The 26,989-nt window shown below is 35.6% G+C and overlaps 1 protein-coding gene across 2 annotated transcripts in view; it reads left to right on the top strand.

The window, feature by feature from the left end:
• Nedd1 (neural precursor cell expressed, developmentally down-regulated 1) overlaps nt 1-26,989 on the top strand; it is a 55,997-nt gene that overhangs the window by 26,824 nt on the left and 2,184 nt on the right. The window contains exons 7-17 of one of the 2 annotated variants that reach the window (XR_001175309.1): nt 531-732; nt 1,460-1,652; nt 5,014-5,142; nt 7,752-7,799; nt 8,963-9,165; nt 9,341-9,497; nt 11,417-11,573; nt 13,888-13,954; nt 14,384-14,602; nt 17,988-18,139; nt 25,044-25,128. Coding sequence is in view for 1 of the 2 variants with exons in the window: in XM_013022820.1 (XP_012878274.1) it covers nt 531-732; nt 1,460-1,652; nt 5,014-5,142; nt 7,752-7,799; nt 8,963-9,165; nt 9,341-9,497; nt 11,417-11,573; nt 13,888-13,954; nt 14,384-14,488 (1,261 nt within the window). In the remaining variant the exon portion in view is untranslated. Of the gene's footprint in view, nt 1-530; nt 733-1,459; nt 1,653-5,013; nt 5,143-7,751; nt 7,800-8,962; nt 9,166-9,340; nt 9,498-11,416; nt 11,574-13,887; nt 13,955-14,383; nt 14,690-17,987; nt 18,140-25,043; nt 25,129-26,989 lie in introns of those variants that run through there. The other variant, XM_013022820.1, reaches the window with a different exon arrangement.

Here is a 26,989-nt window from a genome sequence, read left to right on the forward strand (position 1 = left end):
GCCATTGTTCTCTTATGCCAGATATACCAGCAAAGAGCTCAGCTTCAGCAAATCAGGATCCCCGTGAATTAGCTTCCTGAGTATCAAGCCATGTGGACTCTGTTCCCTGTAGCTTTTTGGTAAAGAGATGGCACAGCTCTGAGCAGAGTAACAGCTGCTCCCCTGTGAAAGGTCCTAGTGCTCTTGAGACCTAAGTGAGTCACTAAGTGGAAAGTAGATGCACAGAACCTCCTTCATCCTGATGCTCGAGAAACTGTATTGCATACACTGCCAAATTAGTAATTACTCAACGGAGGTGTTCTTATTGGTAATGAAGTAGAATAGAAATGAAAACAAAGATAAGATAGTGTTCAGAAGTTCTTTACCTATCATTGTATTAAAAATAACTGGCAAATTCTGAATTCTGCTTTAATATTTGGGATATTTATGCCATTTACCCAGTTGTCAGAAACTTGTGTAAACATGTCCTTAAAGCTATATGACTTCATACACTAACATTCCTGTAATATATTTTATTCCTGTCTCCAAAGGCTAGTGAAAACTTTGGTGGCTGAGGCTCCTCTTACTGCAGTAGATTTCATGCCTGATGGAGCCACTTTGGCTATTGGATCTTCCCGTGGGAAAATATATCAGTATGATTTAAGGATGCTAAAATCCCCAGTGAAAACCATCAATGCTCACAAAACATCTGTGCAGTGTATAGCGTTTCAGTACTCCACTACTCTTACTAAGGTGAGATAGATTCTTTTCAGCATTGTTGATTTTTTGCTTAAAATCTAGCTTAGAATGTGAATATTACACATTGTCAGTTTAAAAATTGTATTCATAATCATTTTTCTTTTTTTCTTTTTTATTTATTTATTTTTATTGTGAACATACTTTATAGAGGGGTTACAATTACATGGGCAAGATAATGAGTACATTTCTTATCAAGCATTGCAGCCTCCTCCTTTGTTTACCCTTCACATCCTTTCCCAGCCTCCCCCCTACCCCCTCACCCAATCCTCCCCCCCCACCACCAAAGTTGTAAAGTTCGTTTTCGACATGACAGCTTGTACTTTTCATTGTTGCAATGGGTCCACCTGTATCCTTATTTAAACGACTTGATTTTCCCCTTCCCCTCCACAAATTATACCGACATCAAATACAGTGAAAGCAGGGGTTATACTGTGGGGGAGGGACATACAAAGCAACAAAGAAATAATCATGATAGCATTTTAACTAATCTTAGTAAAAAGCCATCTAATACATAGTTTTAAAACTTTCTTGGTCATCAATTTTCACATATAAGATTCTTTATAAGTGTTTTATAAGACATTTCTTGTTCAAAGTAAAACTCAGATCCACCAGTAAGCATACCATTTATAAGGGGGAAAAAAGCTAACAGTCTGTCTATAAAATATTAATGTGTGTATGAAACATTAGTAACCTGAGCTTTAAATATTCCATTACATTTCAGTCCAGTTCAAATAAAGGCTGTTCAAATAAGGCCACAGCAGTGAACAAGCGAACCGTCAATGTGAGCACTGGTGGAGGGGTTCAGAACTCTGGAATTGTCAGAGAAGCAGCCACTGTGTCTGTTGCCACAGTTCCGCCACAGCCTGTGGCACCAGCTGTGGGGAAAGGAACAAGTGCCATTCAGAGCAAAGCAGGTAACATTGCTGATAGACATGGGATTTGGAGGTTCTGTCTTCCTGAATAAGTAACACTTTTTTCAAGAAACTAGAACTCTGATTCATTTAGTATTTATTAGATATTGTTGAACACAAGTGGCTTTTATCTTTGGCTATACATTTTTGAAAAGTTCAGCTACAATTATGTTGTGAGAAATAGTGATTATTTTAAAAATGGAATGATACTGGTTTAGAAATAATTTCTGTCTAATATACTGCAGACTGTGACTTTCCATTGTGTGTAGAGAATGGAAAACTTTGGTGCTGTCAATTATGATTTGATATCATAAGTGGAAAGTAATAAGTTACTAATGGTGCCTTTTCATACTACAAAGAAAGTCAGGTGATAAAGTAAATGTTTTTATGTACTGGATAGTGTCTGGTATATATTAGGCAGCATATTAGTAGTTCACTAAACTAAAATGATTTATTCTGGTAATCATTGATGAAACAGTTCTGAAACAGAAATTCATTTTGTTTAGTGAAGGTGTTATTAATGATGGGCCCATAGCAAAGATCTGTAAATTGCTGAAAACATTTTTTTTAACTTAAGAGGTTATGTTGTTCTTTAACTTGTAACAGATATTCTTTAAAGTCTACACGGCATACCAATGTGCTTCTAAACCTTGTGCTCTATGGAAATATATGTCTACATTTCTTTTTTCATTTTTAGGACAAATTTGTACAAAAATATTTGTTGGTTTTTTTCCTCAGTATGAATTTACTATTTCAAAGTAGCAAAAAAATCTTTAAATAATAAAATAAACTTTTAATAATAGAGTAAACTGTAAATAATGCATCTAGTCACTATCAGTTTCCTAGAATATTTTTGTTATTCTTATAGAAAACCAGCTCATAGCCATTCTTTGAGAATTCTTGGAGAAAACAGCATTATTGTTTACTTTTAAAAGTTGATTTTGAAATATAACTGGCTAATATCAGCCAGTTGTGAATTAAGTATACTATGAAAATTTCCAAAAGTACTTTTATAATTTTTATGATTTGTTATTTAAATAATGAATTTATAATGTTTATTACTATGTAAACAATATTATTTATTTCTGTAGAGTCTAAACACTATTGTTATTTATTCAGTTTTAATAAGGTGTCTTGTTAAAGATGACAGCATTAATTAGGGAATGAAAGACTCGGGTTTGCTGGGTCACTGATTAATAACCTGTCAGATTTCCAAAATTTCTGGCAAAATGATGTTTGATTTGCTCCACAAATCATTATTTTAGAATAATTGTCAGTTTACAGAGAAGTTTTAAGAATGGCCCTATAGACTCCCAAGCTTTTATCCTTCAGTAAATGTACTAATGTACTACTGTGTAAGTTTTGCTACATTTACTTGCTTTTGGCTTTTCTTAAAGGCATACACACAGGGTTTTCTCTTAGAAGAGTTGAGATAAGTTATACTCAAATCTCAGGTTAGTTGTGGGTAGTTTTCTTACCTTACCCAAGAGTTGTTTTTGTTTCTGTATACTGGAGATAATATTTAACTTGTAGCATTTTTGTGAAAGTCAGAGAAAGTATTTCACAAGTTTCTGGCACATGTAGGCTTGTGGTGATAAAATTATGGCATAAAACTGTTATCTGTATCATCACAATCATTACCATAATTATTGGTATTATTTAAGTGTTTTAATCTAATTTGTTTCACTGAAAGTGTCCTGATTTAGTTATACAAAGAACCTGTGTGGACTTGGTGCTGGTGTTCATTTTCAGTACTGATACTTTAAGAGGCTTTAGCAGTATTTTTCAGTGAGACCACACTTCCATTTTGTAACATTCTAAAGATACAGTTATATACTCAGATTCTCTCTTTTTTCTTTATAACATCTTCACTGTTGGTGTAAAAAGCTTTGCAATGATTGTGGTACTAGAGATTTGATTATGTTTTAACTTTCTAGCAGCGGTTTATTTAATAAAAAGTTGATTTCATTAGCCAGGCCTGGACATTTTTCAAATTATAATAATCTATTCTTTTTTGTCATCTCAGATCCTTCAGTTTTCATTTGAGACTGAGATGTCAGATATAACACTTTTTGAAATACAGTATAGAAATATGCTACTCATGCAGAAGCTAGACTTCCATCTAAGTGCCAGACACAAGAAGCTACTGAGCCTTCAGTTTCTCATACAAAGTCTATGCTCTAAAGCCATGCCCTATATACTACTAAAACAAGTAAACTATATCACCTTCTTTAGTGTTGTCTGTTGTAGTACTATTTATGAGTTTGATGTCTTTGGTTTCTTATTCCTAGTAATCTATAGAAGTTAGTGAAGTCATTGGGGCTGAAAATGCTGAAGTCAATATTAAGCTCCCACAGTTAGGGGGAATAAACAAGAAACCAGAAAAGGGACTAAAGACCCATTCTTTGCATGTTGAAGAACTAATGTTAGAATTCCATTGTGTATATATACCACATTTTCTTGATCCATTCATCTGCTGAGGGGCATCTGGGTTGGTTCCTTATTTGTCTGAGTCAAGCAGAAAAGGTCAGTTAGGTTGATGTTAGGGAAATGAACCCTAAGATTTATATTCAAATGTTTTTTTTCTTTCATGCGAATGTTTCTAACACATTTATAAGATTATTTCTTTGTTGCTTTGTATGTCCCTCCCCCATAGTATAACCCCTGCTTTCACTGTATTTGATGTCGGTATAATTTGTGGAGGGAAAGGGAAAAAACAAACCATTTAAATAGAGATACAGGTGGACCCATTGCAACAATGAGACGTAAAAGTTGTTATGTCGAAAACGAACTTTACAGCTTTGGTGGGGGGAGGAGGATTGGGTGGGGAGAGGTGGGGGGAGTATGGGAAGGGATGGGAAGGGGAAAAAAAGAGGAGGCAACAATGCTTGATAAGAAATGTACTCATTATCTTGCCCATGTAATTGTAACCCCTCTGTACAGTATTTTCACAATAAAAAAAGAACTAATGTTAATTGAATCCTGTTGTGATGTTAAGTATCACATTCTTCCTAGCACACTTGAAAAAAATCATTGATAGATGATCATAAGAACTAGTTAGAAAAGTAAATTATATTCAGTGTATTTTAAGAGGGAAGCAAAGCAAATACATTATTTTAGAAATTTCCTATCAGTGGCTAAAAAAGGTATTGCTGTATGAATTAATATACTGTTTGCTTTTGAGAAACCTTCATTCCTGAGAGTGGTGGTTAGCTTAACAGCTGGCTTATTCTGCTTCCTGTCCTGAGGCTTGTAGTAGGGTAATTCATTAATATGACATTGAATTAATTTTTACAACTTCACTTCTGATGATCAAATGTATTTAAATATAGTAATGATGATTTTTGTGTCTAATTCTTATAAGGTTTGTCACGAAGCATAAACACTGAAATTTTACCTAAGGAAACAGATGGTGGAAAAAGTCAGGACTTCTCTAGCTTTGAAGATACTAGCAAGAGTAGTTTAGGTGACATGTTCTCACCTATCAGAGATGGTAAGTATATTCAGATCAGTGGTGTGTTCACTTAGAACCTAAAAGGTATGAGTAATGGCTTTAGACTAGCTCTGGACATGGCAGTTTATTAATTTTCTCATCTCTTAGGTAATGCCTTTTCCTTTACCCTGATATTTCAAACAATTCCAAAATATGCTGTTAATTTTCACTGGTAATTTTATATATATGTATATATATATATATAAATTACATATATATATATGTAATTTCCAATTGCAAATAGCTTTAAAAATACAGTATTTTAATTTCTATAAAAAATTCATTTTTTTAAGTAGTAAAGTTCAAGCTCATGGTCTCTTGCAGCCTAGACTAGTGTGCCACTGAGTTATGCTACCTGCTCCCTGTCATAAAAGTTTCTTAAAAGAAATATTACCTTCCTAGGCAATATAGGTATGTACTTCAAAATACATCTTCCTAAAATCTTGAAATTTTTGATATGCAAAAAGTGTCTTGCCAGTTAAAAAATTAAGATTATTAATGTTTAATTGCCATATATCAAATAGATAGGTGATAGATTGCCCCATCTCTTAGGCTGGGTATGAAAGTATTAGATATCTGTGCTGTGGTATATATGTATATGTAACACACACACAGACACATACACATGTACAACGTATCTGAAACACACATCCTGTGATGTTGCCATTAAGAAAAACCCTTACCAACTTGAACTGTGGATACACTATATGTGGTAGTTTACAGTATATGAACTAGTACATTGTTTAACTGTGCTTTTTTTTTTGGTCCTAATGTTTATACCATTTTCTTAATTATCAATGATATGAATAAATATCTAGAGGCTAATATAGCAAAGTTAAATTATTCATACTTTTTGGCCTGATAATTTCATTTCTACAAATTTACCTCAGAAAATATTCAGAGAAGCTCATAGAGATTTGTGTGTTTGCTGTTTTATTTATAGTTGAGAAAAGGTAGACAGACTCTAAATGTCAAACAGCAGGTTTTTAAATTGCATCTACTCGTGATCTTACAAGATTTCATTTTTTTACTTTAAAATAGTTTTTTCACCGTGGGTTTTTTTGTTGTTGGTGGTGGTGTTTTTTTGTTTTTTGTTGTTTTGGGGTTTTTTTTGCCAGTCCTGGGGTTTGAACTCAGTGGAGTTGCCTCAGCTCCATTTCTGGTCTCTCTCAAATTCCTTACATTTCATAATAGAGGAATAAATTAATAAGTGATAGTTCAGACTTATTGAGTGTCTTCTAGCTTATCTTAGCCTGAAAATAACTACTTAAAATTTTGAGCAAGTTCTCCCATCTAATAAAAGAGGAAAGATTCCTTTCTCTTTTTTTCCAGGGTAAAGAGAAGTTGAAGTGAATAGTTAAGAAGAGAGGAAGGGTGGTGGGGTGGAGAGTGGAAAGGCTGGGTTAGCACTGAGTTGAGGGGCTGGTTTGTGAGATCAACCACCAAGCAACTTTTGCATTTAAGGAATGTATAAAGGGATTTTTGGCAAGTGCTTGAGTCTATAAACTAGATCTAAATCCTTTTGGTGTTTTTTTTGTTTGTTTGTTTGTTTTGCTGTTTCTGAGACTTACACTCAGGACCTGGAAACTGTTCCTGAACTTCTTTGCTCAAAGTTAATTATAGCTCTCTACCACTTGAGCCCAGCTCCACTTCTTGCTTCTTTGATGGTTAATTGGAGATAAGAGTTTCATGGACTTGCCTGTCCAGTCTGGCTTTGAACAGTGATCCTGAGATATCAGCCTCCTGAGTAGTTAGGATTACAAGCATGAGCCACTGGTGCCTGGCCTAATGTTGCTTTCTTTATTAAATATTTTACATGGGTTTCATCATGACATTTTCATATACATATACTTTGATCATAATATATTTATTACTTTTTAAGAGAAGTTAATACCTATTGCTGTGTTTTCAAGTGTGATTAGTTAGAATTTAAAAGCATATGTCCTCCATGAGGTTTTTTCCTGTTAACACTAAGGAAAAACATAGACAGTAAATATAATGCTAATTTTTATTGTCAAGAAATTTGTCTTTCAATGTCAAGGATGAGGCTCTTTCAGTAAAAGGTAATGTTTTTGTGCCTTACTTTGTTCTTTTAAATAAAAATATTAAGAAAGTAATGATTTCAAAAATCTGTGTCATTTCACAAATGAAGATAGATATTACTACTAGTAAGATAATCATGCTTGGGCTGGGAAGGTGGCTCAGTGGTAGAGCGCTTGCCTTGCATGCTCGAGGCCCTAGGTTCCATTCCTCAGCACCACATAAGCAAAAAGAAAAAAGCCGGAAGTGGCGCTGTGGCTCAAGTGGTTGAGCGCTAGCCTTGAGCTGAAGAGCTGAGGGACAGTGCCCAGGCCCAGAGTTCAGGCCCCAAGACAGGACCCAAAAAAAAAAAAAAAAGATAATCATGCTTATTGGCCATTTGAATATCTGTTGAATTTACTGCTGTACATGAAGCAATGAAAAGGATGTTTTGATGAGTACTAGCTGTAACCTTTGATCTCACTTATATTTTCTTTTTTAAGGTCTTCAGTCTCTGAGATCTTAAAGTTTAGCCTAAGTTGCTGAAGTTTATTTTTCACTATATTAAACGTGATCTTATTTTATTGTAGATGCTGTACTTAACAAGGGAAGTGATGAATCTGTAGGCAAAGGAGAAGGTAAGAACTCCTAAGAAGTATTTTTCTGAAATTTTAATACCATATTACCTGTTACTGTGTAAGAAGTGACACTAAAACCTCGAGGCTTAAAAGAACAATATGTTAGCTCACTATTTCTGTGGGTTAAGAATCTGAGCATGACTTGGCTTGATACCTTTGCCTTGAAAGCTGTTTGATGCTTCAATCAAGATATTGGCCAGACCTGCATCTATTTCAAGGCTCAACTGGGCAAGAATTTGTTTCCAAACTCATTGTTCTGATTTTTGGCTGGAAATACCAGTTCCTTGCCAGTGGAGCATCTCCACAGGGAAGCTGACAACAGAGCAGCTCTTCCCTCAGCAGTTAAGTGAGAGAGAGGGAGGGCATCCAAGATGGAAGCCATAGTATGTTTATAACCTAGTCCTGGAAGAGACATCATACCACTTCTGTCATGTTTTCTGTTAGAAATAAATCTGTAGGTTCAGCCCATATTCAAAGGGAGGGAATACACACAGTACAGATGTCAAGTTCATGGATCACTAGAACTTACCTTATAGGCTGCCTACCACAACATATACTTTATTATAGGTACATACAAAATTAATACTCTTCAGTTATCAAAAACTAAGAGTGACTACACTTACTGTGTTTTGTATAATAAAGGTTTTGTTTTTTTTTTTGGTCAGTCATGGGGCTTGAACTCTGGGCCTGGGGGCTGTCCCTGAGCTCTTTAGCTCAAGACAAGCGCTCTACCACTTGAGCCACAGTTCCACTTGGGGTTTTCTGGTGGTTAATTGTAGATAAGAGTCTCACAGATTTTCCTGCCTGAGCTGGCTTTGAACTGTGATCCTCAGATCTCAACCTCTCCTGAGTAGCTAGGATTTACAGGTGTGAACCACCCACTGGTGCTTGGCACATATAATATTTTTAAGCCTCACAACTCTGGGAAATTATATCATTCGCATTTTACAGATCAGAAAATACAGATATCAACTTTCAAGAGATATGTTCAAAAATATATATAAAGTCCAGGGTATCTCTAAGAAAAACCAGTCTTCTGAATTCAAATCCTGTCTTTTTGCCAAATTAATCTTCCCATCAAGATAAGTCCTTACAAGTAAGTATACACAATTGAAAAATACTACATGCAAAATATTACATGCAATTTTTTTCTCCTCTTTTAGGACTTGACTTTCTACCACAATTAAATTCAGTGTTTCCTCCAAGAAAAACTCCAGTTACTTCAGGCACTTTGGCATTACACTCTAGTCCTCTTAATGTTTTTATGGGATCACCAGGGAAAGAAGAAAATGAAAATCATGATTTGACAGCTGATCCTAAGAAGACATATCTGGGAAAACCAGAACCTAAAGACTCCTTCAAACAGGTATGTCTGAAAATGATATTGAACTTATCCTTAATGGTTATCATTTGAAAGTAATGACTATCAATGGATGCATTCTAATTATTAATGGTACTGGGGGAAAAATAGACAAAATTGTAATGCACAATCTAGGTAAAACAAAGTATATACTGAAGTAATTGTTAATTTAAATATTAAGTTTGCCAGATTGATCTCCTCTGGTGCTGAACCTGGAAATATAAATACCTCTCTATCAACTAACCAAACAAGAAATCTTGAGAAATTTGAAAAGCCAGAGAAAGATATTGAAACCCAATTAATATATGAACCCCCAGTCAATGGCTCCTCTACTCCAGGTAAGTACATAAAACTTCCTGATAGTTAAGGGAAGTAAGCCAGACCTAGAGAAACAGGCTTCATGGTTTCCCTCATCTGTAGTAGTAGTTAGAATGTGCCTAAAAATCTACAAGTAAACACACTGGATGGTGAGTAAGGGGTTACAAACTAATTAACTGAAGTGTATTAGACTCTGTGGAGAGTGCAAATGGTATAATTCTTTAAAAACACAAAGTCAAAGCTAACAAAATAAGTACCAGGAAATCGGTACTTGAAAGAGGGGGGGAGGTGGGGCCAAAATGGAAGTGGTAGAAAAATGAAGGGGAAAAATAGGAAGAATGCAGGCAAGACTTCATTGAGAAATATAAGGGAAGGGGTGGGTTGAAGTGGTGACGCAGATACACTGCTTTTTAAATGGTGAAAAATTCAACACATAGCCTAAAATTATGATAAGTAAGGGAAGGGGGGTGGGTTGGGAGGCCTGGGTTAGGATGGTGAAAGGGGTGACAGTAATCAAGATACACTGCATCGGTGAATGGTAACGCCTTTGTACAACAATGTAAAGATAAAAAAATATTTTTTTATTTTTTATTTTTTTGGGTCCTGTCGTGGGGCCTGAACTCTGGGCCTGGGCGCTGTCCCTCAGCTCTTCAGCTCAAGGCTAGCACTCTACCACTTGAGACACAGAAAAAAAAGCCACGGCTTTTTTTCTTTTTGCTTATGTGGTGCTGAGGAATCGAACCCAGGGCCTCAGGCATGCAAGGCAAGTGCTCTACCAATGAGCACCTTCCCAGCCCAATAAAAATATTTTTAGAAATATTAAAAAAACGTCCTGATGACTGAGAAAACTGTTAAGTTGAAACAGTCTCCAGTTATGGTAACTTCAAGGCTAGAGTGATTATAAACTGAAAAATATTCAAGTTGAAAGTTTAGGGCTGGGAAGGTGGCTCAGTGGTAGAGTGCTTGCCTTACATGCATGAGGCCCTGGGTTCGATTCCTCAGCACCACATAAACAGAAAAAGCTGGAAGTGGCGCTATGGCTCAAGTGGTAGAGCGCTAGCCTAAGCTGAAAAGCTGAGGGACAGCGCCCAGGCCCAGAGTTCAAGCCCCACAACAACAACAAAAAAATGGCTTGCAGAAGGTTTATAGATACTTCTCTAGATTACATTTTTAGCTAGGGAACAATGAATGCAAATTCATCAAGATTAATTTGACCCTACCTCTTTCTATCCAACAATATGAAATTTAATCTCAATTAACTATATCACCTTTTGTGTAATAAAGTATAGATAGAATTATAATAACGAACCCTTTAAAAAGAATTGGTTAATTACTTGATCTTGTAAATCTTTTTCTTTTTCTTCTTCTTAAAGTCTTTAGCTGGTAGAATTTATTCCACATTCATGAGTCTCAGTTGCATTTAAAAGGTTGCATTTAAAGAGTTCATTGGCAAGGAGGTGTCAAAGGAGCTCTTCATATAGAAACAATTCTGTTATGGAAATACCTGTATTTTTCATTATAAGCTTTCTGTTGATGTATTTATTACATTAGCTTAAACGCTAATGCTTTGCCTAAAGCACTGCTTTACTTCTGTATTCTTTCTGTTGGTTTTTAATAGTCTTGTTTATCTGGTTTGTGGTACAGCCTGTCACATTCATCTTTTAGAAGAAAAGTGGTTCAGAGATGCTCAAGATGAATCCCCCTGTCACATGTATTACATTAGGCAGTTGGCAGTTTATATAGATAGATAAATGACTATTAGAAATAATGTCATAGAAAGTTTCTAAAATTTGTATTCCAGACAGAATTTTTCTAAATGTCACGGAAACACTGTTCTTTGCCAGTTTTTCAAGTTTTCTCATAAAGAATCTTATTTTGAAATGTTTGATGTCTCTTAGTTCAAGTTGACTATTAATATTTTCTCTGTCCTTTATTTTAGACCCAAAGATAGCATCTTCTGTCACTGCCGGAGTTGCCAGTTCGCTCTCAGAAAAAATAGTGGACACCATTGGAAACAATCGGTCAAATGCTCCGCTGACATCTGTACAAATCCGTTTTATTCAGAACATGATACAAGAAACCTTGGATGACTTTAGGTAATAATGGAAAAATTGATATTTTTCTAGTTTTTTTCTTTTTTATTAGTGTATGTAACATTGGTAATTATGACATGAATCTGGGTTCTAGTGACCATAAAACCATAAAAAACCTGATGAGATTTTGTTGATCTTATTTTGGTACATGCGCCAGGAAAAGGCACAATTACCTAAAGCAGTTAGCAGATAATCTGACAGAGATGGATAGTATACAGGTTGCCATTGCTGATTTTAAAATTATTAAAATGTGGACAGATTCTTGTAAACTCAACATAGCTTTTATATAACAGGCAATATTTGTGAGTTACCTGTTGAAGTATTCTGTATGCAATGAGTGATCATCAAATGTTTGAAGTAAAGTGTCTTATTTGGTATTTATTAGTCTTTTGATTAGGATTTAATTGTTTTGTTTTGGAGTAAAATTAAGGTAATGTAACATTGGCACAGAATATACAAATTGCCAATAGGAAAGAAACCTCTGTGTATATATAAACTTGATGGGTGACAGGGGTTACATTGAAGATCTCTGTACAAAATATGGGATGATCATTGAATTGTGTTGTGATATCTGATTATTTATATTAAAAGGTAAGAATGGATCCCTATTTAATGCTTCTGAAAAAATATTAATTCTTGGTCTAGGATGTAGCTCAGTAGCAAAGTGCTTGTCTAGCAACTGCAATGTCCTGGGTTCAATCCCCAGTACTAAAAAAAAAATACAAAAAAATGTTTTAGAATATAGAATATATAGAATAAAAATGTAACAAACTTTACTGTGATTTATAAATCACAGTAGGAGTATTATTTTTAAAAAAGGGTAAAGAGCATCATGAGCATCTATAAAATAGATGCAAATTTTACCTGTAATAGTAGAGTTGTTAAATTTAAGTATATTAATAGAATTCTAATTATGAGACACTACTAGCAAAGTTAGTACATATCACCAGCAAGGGATCAGATTATGTAACCAACTTTTATAATGAATGAGAAAGAGACATGAATAGGCATTTTATAGAAGAATGATGTATGAACATGAGGAGAAATGTATAACACCATAATTAGAGAATGGAAAAAGTAGTGAAACACTATATATCACATCAATTACCAAGGAACATACTGTTTTTTTTTAAAGCATCTTTACAATAAAATAAAATTTTAAAAAAGAAAAAAAAAGTGTGATAATACCAAGTCTTGTTGAGGTAAAAGAGTAAGAGAAATGCTCTTATTTTGGTGGTAAACATATCCATTCCCACTACTACTTTGGAAATATACCTGGTATGTACACAGGTATGTATACCTGGATATATCATAAATGGACACTGGTGCATGTGGTTTAAAGCAATATACGTGATTAGAACAACATGGTCAGGATAAAAACTTGAAAGCAACTCCAGTATCAATTGACAGGAGAGTGGACATACCACTATAAACCAATGAAGTATAACATATGTTTTATGATACTTAAAGCATAGTATTTCTCAGATATAAGCTGCTCAAGGTTGGCATCCTTTCTGTAATTACAAAATAACAAGGGACAATGAGCCACAGATTACATATTATACAAATGTGCTTTTTAAGCTCAAGAGTTCCACTATTGGTTTAGTGTATGACTTTGACAAGTTTTAACTGTTCTCTGGCTTAATTTTTTTGTTGTTGGCAAAGTAAAAGTAATAATTGCTCCTAATTGTGGAGATCAAATGAGTTCTTATATTTTAAATTATATGAAAAAATGACTAGCAGTTAGCAAATGAATGCTAGGTTCACTGGTTTTTGTTATTGTAATAATTACTAATACCCAATAATTTGAAACAGTGAAAGATTTGGCCAGTTTCTTTTTTTTTAATTAATAAGTTTTTTTTATTGTGAAAATACCATACAGAGGGGTTACAATTACATGAGCAAAGTAATGAGTACATTTCTTATCAAGTATTGTTGCCTGCTCTTTTGTTTCCCCTTACCATCCCTGCCCTCCCATCCCCCCTTTCCCCCCTCCCAAAGTTGTAAAGTTAGTTTTTCAACATAATGTCTTGTACATCTCATTGTTGCAATGGGTCCACCTGTATCCCTATTTAAACAATTTGTTTTTTCCCTTCCCCTCCACAAATTATACCAACATCAAATACAGTGAAAATGGATTATACCTTGGGGGAGGGACATGCAAACCAACAAAGAAATCATCTTATAAATATGTTAGAAACAATAGCAAGAAAGAAAAACCATTTGAGTCCTTATCTTGGGGTTCATTTCTTGGCCAGTTTCTTAAATGAGGGTTACATTGTTATAATTGTAACAAGTATTTTATATTCTTTCTTAGAGAAGCATGCCATAGGGACATTATGAATTTGCAAGTGGAGATGATTAAACAGTTTCATATGCAGATGGTACGTACATGACATTGTGTTCTAAATGATTGTACAGTTGTATGCATCTGAAAAAAGAAATCCATTAAACGGCAATGTATTTTACTTAATTGCTCTATCTAACTAAGATACATAAGTATGACGTTTCAGAAATTTTAATAATTAAAATAGATTTTAGCTGATTACTTCCTTTTAAGCCTGTGGTAGTTGGGGCTACTTTTCACAGATATGCCTGCCTCCCATAAGTAAAGGAAAAGCCTTCTAAAATGTGTGGATATCATCTTCTAGGTATATTAATTTGGCCAGTAATTTTTGTGGCTGAGTACAAGAACTATAACTCAGATAGTTAATTAAGCATGAAAAAAGTGATATCAGAAACTATGTAAACCATAGTTTGCCAAATAAATGTGAAAATCCAGTCATTTAAAAATAATTTCTCTCCTTTTATAGAATGAAATGCACTCCTTGCTGGAAAGATATTCAGTGAATGAAGGTTTAGTGGCTGAAATTGAAAAATTACGAGAAGAAAACAGAAGGCTACGGGCCCACTTTTGAAAATTCATGAATACTTTCAAGATTTTGTAATTTGCAAAGTCTCTGGCAACGAAGAACTATGTAGAATCAGTATTTTCATGGCCTACAGGTGGAAACTTTTTTTTCATGTAAAGCGTAATGGAATTATACACCAATCACTATTACATCTCTGTTAAAAATATGTATATTTTTATATTGAAAATGTACAATATATAATCTGCCTAACAGAAAAGTCAACAGGATTTTTATTTTCTGAATGCTTTAGTGCTAAACTTAAGTGCCCTTTTCATAAGAAGAAAATTGTGCATGAAAAACTTATGCACAATTACATTTTTAACAGCTATATTTTTGATTGACAAATTGCCTTCTAATTTTTTTTAGGTAGATGAAGATTTAAAAATTTGATATGCTTTCTATTTTTATGGAGAACGTAATTTAAAAATGGCAATTTTTTAAGCCACTGACTAATAAAATCAAGTTAGCTAGTAGTTATTTTGTTAATAACATCAAGTATGACTATTATTTATTACTTGTATATGTGATAATTTTTGAAATGTTAAATTGTATATTGTACCTTTTGCACTTATGTTACTGTATTGTACTTCTGATAGCTCTATTACTGGTTTATATTGCTTTAGTTAACTATCTGAAAATCTTTTTAAGTGTTTATGTGACCTAACAAGAGCATATTATATATTTGCTGATTGTCTCATATACTAATGATAGGCAAAATCATACTATAAAGTTTTAATCACCCTAAGTCAATTTACAATCAATGAAAATTTCATTTTAGACACTAAAAATTACAGTACTATTGTCCTGTTTTTCCCAAGCAAGAAATATGAATTATTTTGCCCTATTGTCTGTATCATTTTTGTCTTCTTCAGGTGCTATGAAAAACATTTTATATTATTGCTTGCCTTGAGATTATTTGTAGAGGTTCATCATGAGAAGAGTTTATACCTCTTCATCAATAGTTTGATATATATATTTACCTATTGTGATCTGTGCTTTTGGTGGTATAAGGTTAGGAGAGCTGTTCTTTGCTTGTGTTCTTGCTGTCCCTTGCCCAGAGATTTACTCTTATGTACTTTTTATATAGTTGTACTGTTCATTTTGGCTTCTGGGATGAAAATATTTACTAAAGATTAAAAACAAAACACAACAAATCCCCAAACAAACTGAAATCTCTAGCTTTATCTTACTAACTTTAAGATTTTCCAAAGGGATAAGATATTAAACATACTAGTAATTTCTTTGAAAAATGAAAATGGGAGTTTTTCCCAGTATGACTCAGAGAATACATTTGTATTAACACATATGAAAGTGTTACTGTGATCTTTCTTGTCAGATTATGAAAGCATTATGACTTGTACCAAGTTTTCTTATATGTCAGTATCACACAGGTTTTGAAGACAGATTAGTATTGTCTACATGATATATTTATATTTTAGTATTTTCCTATTTCCCTTTACTACAGGTGTACATATGTGTGTATTAAAGAGGTCTGAGAAATAGAACAGTGTTAGTAATTTTATTTGTGTAGATGAAACATTTTTTGTCACGGATTTTAAAGTTACGTACAATAAAATATTATGTTCAAAAAACAGGAAATCTGCCTGGTGCCAGTAGCTCACACCTGTAATCTTAACAATTTAGGAGGCTGAGATCTAAGGAGGGTGGTTTGAAGCCATCCTGGGCAGGAAAATCTGAGAATCTTATCTCCAATTAACCACCAGAAAACTGGAAGTGGCACTGTGGCTCAAAGTGGTAGAGAGCTAGCCCTGAGTGAAAAAGCTCAGGGACAGTGCCCAAGCCCTGAGTTTAAGCCCCATAACTGACAAAAAAAAAAACAACAAAACAAAACCAACAAACAGGAAATCTGAAAACTGAACTTTTACCTTTGGCCATAATGCAGGGAAATAAACATAAGAACAAAGAAGAAAACTACACTCTAAGTTAAAAATGTAAACTGTAAACTCTAAAGCAGCCACAAGAATTAAAATACAGTGACGTGTGCCTATAATTGTAGCTACTTGGGAAGTTGAGGAGTGGAAGATTACAGTTTGAGGCCTGCCTGGGCAGATCCTTTTTCAACATAGAGTTTGGTGATAGCACTTGAAATCATAGCTTCATGGGAGGCTGAGAATGGACCACATTTCAGGACAGCTTGGTAGAAAAGTCGAAAAGACTTGATCTCAGTGGACATGGTGATACATGCATGTCATCCCAGCTATGGTGGGAAGCTTAAAATACAGGTAGATTGCAGTCCTGTCAAATGCCTGGGTAAGAAGCAAGATCCTATCTCAAATTAACACAAGGAAGGGCTGGAGCAAGTACCAGCCTTGAGCTCAAAGCTCATTGTAGTCAAATAATTTTTATCTAAAGAGAAAGATAAAGGTTTTAATAACAATTTGGCAAGAGTGAAAAAATTTAACCAGGAAACATCCCAAAGTAGACAAAACATCCATAATTATAGTAAATATAAATATGAAGTGACTTATCACCTTGAATCTTGTTAATCCACGTACATACTGAATAGAATACTAGTTTATGTTTTTCATTTAAAATTGGCATATGGGGGGTTGGGAAGGTGGCTCAGTGGTAGAGTGCTTGCCTTGCATGCATGAGGCCCTGGGTTGTATTCTTCAGCACCACATAAGCAGAAAAAGCCAGAAGTAGCGCTTTGGCTCAATTGGTAGGGCACTAGCCTTGAGCTGAAGAGCTGAGGGACAGTGCCCAGGCCCAGAGTTCAGGCCCCATGACTGTCTTAAAAAAAAAAAAGTTGGAATATGGATGTGTATGCTCATTTTGTAAAATTTGAACTATAAATCTATGACTACTAGTTCACTTTTAATTATGCTAAAATATATTTAAAAACAAAGAAATAGTTACTACAAATAGGAAATAATATGGTAGTATGTTCAAACCCAAATTTACAGGCAATCAGAATATATATTCCAATTTTAAAAAAATTGGCAGACAAGATTTTAAGAACTAAGTAGTTATAATGACAAGATACACATTTTTAAATATTAGGCTATAGAATGAAAAAAGGAAAAGATACACAATACAAAAAGTAGCAAAAAGGTGATCCCAATAACAAACTAGATTTTAAAGCAAAAAACATAGCTGGAGATAAGATATTTCACAATGTTATAAAGTTCAACTCACCAGGAATACATAAAAGCTTGAAAGTTTCATCCACCTAATAGCCTTGAAATATATAAAACAAGTTTTGTAGACTCAACAAAAGAAAAGGTCAAAGTTCATGATTTTGTAGGCGAATGTAACATACTTCTTTATTGAAAAATGTATAGAAGGCACAAAAGTTACAAATATGAATGGACACTGAATTTTATCAGTTGATTTTCCTCACTTGTTGAGATCTTTCTTTTTCAAATCTATTTAGAGATTTGTATTCATTTTTACACAATCATCCTTACATTCTGAATAAATCTTATTATCTTGGACTTTCATTGCTAGTGTTTAGAATTACTTTTCCTTTTTTTCTTTTTAGAATAACCTTTCCAATTTGGTTACCAAGGTTATACTTATTAATAGAAACTCAGTGCAACATGAACATAAAATCAGAAGCTTCTGATGAATATATTTCTCCAGATTGAATTGGCCAGAGCATGTGGACAGACCTTGATCTAACCAAGGAAAATGGTGAGTCAAGGCGGAGCTGTCAATTTCCTGAGGACCCTTGGACCTTTGGTTCATCTTACTCTCTTGTAGCCCTCCAAGAAATGTCAACAAAATGCTCCGAGGATTCGACACATCTTTATCTTCTCAGTATCATCAGCTGCAGAAAACTTGTGTATTTCAGGTATTTTTTCACCTTCAAACTCTGAGAACTGTCTTAATGAAAAGCTAGTCTGTTTTTCTTTGAGTCTTCAATTTTGTCTCTATCTCCCAGAAGTGCTAAAAACCTCTTTTGAGTTCCCTCTCAAAGCAGGGATTCTCCTTGGTTTCTTGTCCATGGATAGAATTAGAAAATTTCACAGGCAAAATATACCTTGTAGATCATTAGCTCTTCATGGACTTGATGCAGACTGGACATTTTTTTAAAATGTAGCAGTATGACTAGGGAAGGAACAAAGAAACATTGTGGAAAGGAACTTCTTTCAAAAGAGATGATCATAAATGAAAAGCAGCCAGTGCTTTGCATAAAGATAATGGAATAGAAACCCAGAGGGTATCTCAAAAAGGAAGAGAATGAGGGGAAGAGGAAGAAAAGGAAGGTGAAATACTCAGACTGAGGCAAAAGATTATGAGTTCAATGCCAGCCTGAACTACCTAGGAAGATCATGTCTCAAAACAAAACATGTAGTAATTCCCATTCAACATTTGCCAGCGGGATTTTAGAATTGCTTTATATTTCCTATTTTTAACTAAGATTATTTCTGTAATCTCAGGAACTAAGAAGGTAGTGACCGAAGGATCTCAGCTTAAGGTTAGCCTAGGCAAAAGTCAGTGAGACCATTTCTCAAAATCAAGTTAGATAAGGTGGTGTATGCCAGCTACTTGGGAGGCAAAGATTAGGAGGATTGCAGTTGGAGGCCAGCTGGGGAAAAATTAAGAGTGCTATCCCATCCTGCCCTACCCTAGATCAAATTAAAAGTCAAGGTCTAGATACGGGGCTCAAGGGGCTAAGCTCTTGCCAAGTAAGGTTGAGGCCCTGAGTTCAATCCCTCATACACAAAAAAGGGAACAAAGGGCAATTACTCCATTACAGTGAGGAACCTATTACATAATGTAGATAAGAAACTATTACCTCATGTAGATAAAGAAAAATCTAAAATTCGAGTCTAATGTGATGTTGTGAAATACTGAATGGAGGTGGAAATGGGTTGTGGAGAGGAAGAACGTAAGTAACTAAGTAACTATGGCCTAGAGTGCAGACTTGTAGTCTATTGCATTAATGTCTACAGTCTTTCATCTCTACCATATTCCTGAGCAACTGGAACCTGGCTTCTTACTGGGATTTTTGAAAGCCATTCTATTTTCATCTGTTCCTTCCTGTGCATCGTGTATACTCCCACGAGGGCTGTCCTCACAAAAATTGAAATACTATGCTTTTAAGGAAAGGGCCCTAATCTTTCCATATGGCATCATGGTCCCCTTCCTTGCTGTCATATTTCTTTTCCACATACTCTGTACCTGGTAGGCCTGTCACAGGCTCTGAGTCTTTTCATGGCTCTGGGCTATCACCTCACTGTTTCCTGTCAAACTCCATAAAACATCCACAGTATTTCTTACATACCACTTTTTCCAACATATTTCTTTCTTGATCTAAAGGAATTAGAGTCTCTTCTTTGTACCCCTAAACTCATTTCCTACCAGGACTATACTTGTTATAGGATAAGGATGGTTTGTGTCCAGGTTTATATCTACAATGTCAAGGGTGATGCTTTGACCTCCACAGAAGTTTAATGTCTCCTCCATGTATCTAATTTTATCAGTTGTTCAGTAATGTTGAATACATGTAGGAGTTGTAGATTTGTGTGGTATCTATGATATTCACAACAAACTTGATTAGCCATAATTCTTCCTTCTTCACACATGTCAAATAACAGATTTTATAATGTTAAGATAGATTTATGAACATAGAAAAAGGACAATAATGGTTGGAGATAGTTGACATGTCCTTGATGTAGATATTGTGGGGTCTATTCAAGTTAAATCTGACAGCCAGACAACCAGCTTCATTTTATATTCAAATCAAACTTTTCAAAACTTATTTGAAGAACATCTTATGTCAAAAGACACCTCCTTTATTAGTTGAATGCAAGAAAAATAAAACATTTTCTTTCTCATTTAAAAATGAGCATCACGCTGAAGTTGTATCTGCCAAATGAAACTGAAGAATGTCTGGATATTTAAATAATGCAATAGTCATTGAATTCTCTTTCATTAACAAAATTATCGACTTCAAGGGAGAATGGAATTGGCTACATTTCATAGCAGGGAACAGCTGGAATAGGGTCCACAAAAGGAGCTTGTGCAGAGACCACTGGGGAGGAAGGTGGACCAGGCAGGGAGATCTTTGTGTGATATGGGTAGGGGCTTAGACTTAGCCTTGTAGGCAGAGGAATCTTTGCCAGGCACAGTGGCACACACTGGGATCTAGCTTTTGGAAGCTGAAGTGGAGGATTTCAAATTCTAGGCCAGCCTAGAATATGTTTGTTTATAATCTATGAAAAGAAATGTTGACTATCGCTGCCCTCCCTGTCAGAGCATGCAGACCTGTATAGCTGGTTGCCATCTTCACCTTTGTTAGGCAGATACACCCGACAATTGTTTCAAGTTGCTTGTTCTCTGAATGTGGGTATGAGGTGATTCTGATGGGTCTGTAAGATACCCTAGATCTGGAAGGCTGGCTTTGTTTTCTCACAGGGTTACTGGTAGATAGTCTACCAAGGCAACATGCCCAGAAGACTCAAGCTGTGACTCAGTAGAGCTCTTCCTTCTGACAAAACTCACTTTTGATCCTTTGTCTTCATTTTTAATCATTCATTCTTTATTCATTCGGTGAACAGTAGTTGCCTGCTTTGTTCTACACACTAAGATCATACTTGAGAGCAAACACAGTGGACAGGAAAGGAAGATATAAAATGGAATAATAATAATATACTAAGAGCCAGGGGATGGAAATACATTCAGGAAGTCATGGAGGCAGCAAAGGGGGACCATAGTTATAACTCAAAGAGGTAGAGTGGAACCTAAGAAGGATTGCAGGTCCTAGGAGGGAAAATAGGAGCTGGAAGTCCTGTGCTGAGGGTTAAGGATGAGTAGAAATAGGCCTGGTGAAAAGGAAGAGGAAGATGAAGGTGCCTCTTGATAAGAGACTTGAAATAGTGTAACCAAAACCTGCAGAAACCAGTTTGGGAGAAACTATGTGTGAGTTATGTCAGAGCACCAATGGCCTTGCATTCCAGGGCACTAATGTTTTCTTCTAAGGACAAAGAAGAACCAGTCCAAGGGTTTAAAGCAGGGATGTGATACAATCAATTAAAAGAAAGACGACTCCTACCACCATGACCACAGAGAGGAGAACGGGTCTGAAAGGAGTAAGCCAGTGGTGGCATTTGGGAAATTGTTTAGTAGTATGCACAAGAAATGGGTAGGGTCCAAACTATCTAAAGATTTGGAGTGAAAGTTCCAAAAGCAAAATATGAAAATTTGCCTTAAAATTAATGGATTCAAACTGGAATTTAGAAAGTACTAGTTAAATATTAGGTGGTTTTACTGATTGGACATCTCCGAAAAACCCCCAAAACCTTCATTTTCAGCATTTTAGCCATAAATGTGGTGACTTCCCACATTTGCTGAGCCTTCTTTCCCTTTACAAAAGCACAGATCTCATTTGTTTCCAATTATTTTTGAATCACTGTCTTGTCTTTTTTATTTTGGAGGTCGATGGTACCATGCTCAGAGAATTAGTTTTATGTCATACACTGTTGCATTTCTTTCCTCTGTACTTTATTTCATTTTGAATTCTATTTTCTGTGAGCAATATAAAAATTGCTAATTATCTTTGCTAGGTTTTTATATAGATGGTGAGTTAGCTACTTAAATGGTATATGTGTATGAAGCATATTAGTTAGATGAAAAGAAAGTTTCATTTATATTTTTAAATTACGTGTTTATCATCTAACTAATATGCCTCACACACTCACACTTGTAAATTTATTTTATAATCAAGATGAACAGTATAACTTGAAGCATAATATTTTCATTTTTAAATGATCATAGAGGCTCTCAATTCCATCTCTGTATTTATTATGTATAAATTGGCTATATCAGTCAAAGCAATGACTGATTTCATGCCAGATCATCAACTCTTTTTATGAAATCATTCATATGAGAAGATACTGACTCAAACAGCAGAGGAATACAGTGCGGAAAAAACAATAAGCAGTTGAGTATTTTCTGTGCGATTGTGTGCTGTGCAGTTAATGTGCTCTTCCTATTTGTTTCTTTATGGCTGCATTCTGATCCTCAAAGCTGATACATTCTGCAACAGTGTTTTCCTTTATCTGAGAGCAACTGGTTCATTAAAAGCCAAAGAAACTGTGAAGAATAAGAATCTCAGCAACCAATAGAAGAGTTACCTGTTCTACTGTGCAGTAGAGCACGTCAACATGAAGCAGGCTGTTGTCACTTTACATGATTGGTGAATTGGTTAGAAACACATTTACATTTTGTTCTAATTACTGTATTCTGTCACTCCAATGATATTTAAGTCATTTGGGCAAAAACATAAAAAATACCTGACAATAACAATAATAACTCCAAGCTATATTCATTTTCTGTTTCTGTATAAACAATTACCCAAAACTTAGTAGCTTCAACCCATTTACATTTGTCATTGTAGAGTTTCTATAGCTCAAGAGTCTGGGATGGCTTTACTGAGTCTTCTGTGCAAAGTCTCAAAGGAGTGTCATCAAAGGTTGTGGGCCAGGACTGTGTTCTCATTTGGAGTCTTGACTGGGGAAGGATTCCAAAGTAGTTAGCAGAGTTTTCTCTGTAGCTAATGACCAAGGGCACTTGACATTTTTGCTGGTTTGGGTTAATGATAAAATACTTGAATTAGAGAATGACAGTTGTATAACATTATGGATGTATTCAATGTGCACTTTACAATGGTAAATTTTATTTTATGTTTATTTTACCACAACTTAAAAAAAGACAACTGAGATTCATTGTCACGTAAAAGGGGATGGGGGAAAAAGTGGAGGGTCTGGGTTGACCAAAGTTTAAGGAATTTTAACTTTGCAAAAGACAGGTAGATGACAGTGCATTCATTCTGAACTTTCAAAAAGGGCTGTGTGGCTGACCATGGTGATACATGCTTATGATCCCAATGCTAGGGAGGCTGAGTTAGAAGGACTGCAATTTAAGACTCAGCCAGGCAAAGTTAGACTCTTACATAACAAAATTAACAAAATAAAAGGGCATAGCTTGGGTAGTAGCATGCTTGCATGGTATGTGCAAAGACTTGGATTCAATCCTTAGTAAATTACACTCTCTCTCTCTCTCTCTCTCTCTCTCTCACACACACACACACACACACACACACACACGGAGGGAAGTGTGAAGATAGCAAAATGTGCTTCCATCCAGTTGAAGTTTCTGAAATGCTGCTGTGGGTAATGGGAAACAGGTTTTGAAACAGAATGATAGGAATGAAAGCTTCTCCTCAGAAAAATTAACCTGGCAATTGTGTGCAAGGAAGATTGGAGGAGAAACTGGAATGAAGGAGAGGCAGTTAAGAACTAGTCTTGTGGAAAAGATAGGCTGGACTTGGGCAAATGCTACAGAGGTAGAGCAATTTGGCAGCGTGCTGGGTTTGGCCAGAGAGAGAGAACTTGGAGCCAGCTGGGCTTTTACAGTTGGTAGACATTGAAAGTTTATTAACTGGGAGACAGGACTCAACTGTTTTCAACTATCCTACAGGCTATTTCAAGTTAGACAATTTTTTTAGGCTTGTACCATTTCTTGTATAGTATGATAGTTGGCACATAGTTCATTTCTGTTTTCTATTTTTCTTTCAAGTTTCAAGTAAGTCTACAAATTCTGGAATCAATCTATCTTGATAGTCTGTGGCTTAAATAATTCACACTCACTTCTTCCTGCTCACCTTTACCTGTTCTGCGTGTGCAGACAAATTATTCTTTCAAAAAAGGACTAAAAAGCACCTCTAGGGTAATCTCAATTTATTTTTCTATAGCTGATTGGAGGCCAGGGGGCCTTTTAAAGCATCAGTGGAGTCACCAACTCAGGGTTTTTCTTTAGTACTTTTTTCTCTTTTAGGAAGTTGTCCCATTGATATGTTGGTGTTGTCAGATGGCAGAGGTATTCCAATGTGGCATTTATTCCACTTATCAATTAAGTAGATGCATACTGACTACTATTCTAAATAAGAGAAAGAAAAATGATAGCTCATGACCCCAAAGTTTACTACTTTGGCATGATTTGGGATTAATTACCAATATTCTTTCTGATATTGCATTGTATGGTAGTTCTCTTTGCTGGAGAGATAACTAAAATGTAAAGGACATTGAATGCCTCTGTTTAATATGAGAACTCAGGGAGGTGGGCTTAGAATAAACCCCCACTGGACATGGAATTCCAGTTTCAAGAGCACTCAGCATTGCAATCCTGTCACATTGAGAGTTAGTGTTCAGTCAGTAGAATGTGATGTGACTTCACAGACAGGCAGTAGATTCTCTGTTCTAGTAGCTCTTCCTTGCTGGTTTCCCATACTCATGGTTCCTTTTGCTTTTTTTTGGTCCTAAATGTAGTGATTTTCACTTTGGGTGTTTATGAAAGTAGTGTTTGATCTGACATGTAAATGTAAATTTGCTGTCAGTATGATTTTGGTAGGGGAGATGTTCTCATTTTGTGGCTCATGATAATGTCATTAGCTACTGAAAGATTAGAAGCTTATTGATTAAATCCATTTATGCATTCAGTTTCAATGTAGCTGCAAGTCCACAGTCTTCTATCTAAAACCTTTTGTGTGGGGCTTTAAAATATATCAGTTTTTTGTTTCTCTTGGCTATAGTACACTCTTGGGAAAGACTGTGTAGCATCCTGTAATGACAGAGATTGTTTCACAGGAAAATATAGGAATATGGACAGTAGGTGGGGTAAGTAAACACTGTGTGTGGCTTTGTGTCTAGGAAGGCCATATCTGTTTTGTTACCAAATGAGTTGCTAAGAGACTTTTGGTGTCTAGAGGTATATGCACTTTGGAATGTGTGCTAAGGCTTGTTTACCTGTTTTCGAACAAGGAGAACAAGATCTGGTGCTCTCCAAATACACATGCTGGGTATTACTTCATGTTGAGTCCAATTGACCCTTTTCTGTTTGTTGTAGCCCAGATAAAATGTGTTTTGATTAGGGAAAAAATGAAGAAAGCGGAGGAGAAAGGGTGGGGTAGATAAGGAGGAAAAAGGAAGGAGGAAAAAGAAAAAAAAGATGGGGAGGGGGGAAAGAGAGAGAGAGGAGAGAGAAAAGGAAGATGAAGAATAGAAAGTGACATTAACTCAATAATTGGAAGGTTTCATGGACAGATTTTAGACTCTTAGGGCTCAGTAATGTTGTTTGGCTGGGCTTTATATAGTCTCTTACATTATCTTTGTGCTCAAGGTGTCAGTTTCTGCTTTGAGTCCAGTGGTAGGTTTTTCATTGGCTTTGAATAGGTGAACTACTATCTCTGAACCAGTCACTGGAGCCAGCGGGATGAGACATTCTGATTGGCTTTGACTTTGAGATATTTGACTGATCCTGGGCTCAGGTAGGTCAATCACACACACTGAGCTGGTCTGGCTTCCTCAAGACAAACAACACAAAGCAAACAAGCAAACAACCTCTCCCAAAGTGACCTGTTGGCAGAGAAATTAGAAAACAGGACCAGTACAGAACAAATACTGCCTTGCAAATTGACCTTGGCTTTTCTTTGTAATTAAATTTCTGGCGGGGTACAGCGGAGTGGGTTTCAAGACTTTCTCAGCCACTTGTAGCTTTGCTACTGATCACATATTAAAATGTTTTTACTCTGTTACAAATGATAAAATGTGTAAGAGTCTGAGGGCAGATTTCAACTGTACTTTTCATCACTGCAAGCACTGGAAACCCATGGTACCTTCAGTGGTGCCTTCACAAGGTGTTTGGATGGTGTCTTCAGAGACACAATACTAGATGTCCTTCTCCAGGCTGTTTTCAGTCTAGAACTGATAACTCAAAGCTCTCTATCTGGCTATGTTATCTGTAACATTTTGCTTTGTTGTAGAGAAGCACCTGTGCTTGTTGCTAGAGAATAGGTCTTGTAGCTAGATTGCTTTGGTCTGAAATTTGCTTCTGATGCTTATTTAGTATCTGTGCCTCAGGGTAAAATGATTATAATGATTGGACCTACCTCACCTGTCGGTCATGAGGATCACGTGGATTTTTATGCATACAAAGGACTGAGAATGGGGCCTGAAAGACTGGAATCTTGGCTCAAGTGCAGTTGGCAAGTGTGCGATTTTGAGTTCAAGCTCCACTGCCACCAAAAAGAGAAATAAAGATTGATCCATTGTAACAATGAGATGTACAAGACACTATGTTGAAAACGAACTTTACAACTTTGTGGGGGGAGGGAGGAGTTGGGGAGGTGTGGAGGCAAGGGATGGTAGGGGAAAAACAAAGGAGGGGGTAGCAATGCTGGATAGGAAATGTACTCATTACCTCCTTCATGTAACTGTAACCCCTCTGTACAGTGTTCTTTACAATAAAAATACATATTAAAAAAGAGAAATAAATACATAAATGGGGTAGGGAAGAAGAAAGAGAGGCCTCATACCTAATATGTGTGCTTGGATCATTACCTATTATTCTGTAACTTTGAAAATTTATCCTGATAATATGGCATTACCATCTCTGTGTCCTATTGCCCTATGGATGTTATTTTAGAAAACATTGGTCTTATTACCAGTTTAAAGTTTTCTTGTTTATTTTTTTAAGAAG

The sequence above is a fragment of the Dipodomys ordii genome, unplaced genomic scaffold, assembly GCF_000151885.1.
Source record: "Dipodomys ordii isolate 6190 unplaced genomic scaffold, Dord_2.0 Scaffold3, whole genome shotgun sequence".
Lineage (NCBI taxonomy): Eukaryota > Metazoa > Chordata > Mammalia > Rodentia > Heteromyidae > Dipodomys > Dipodomys ordii.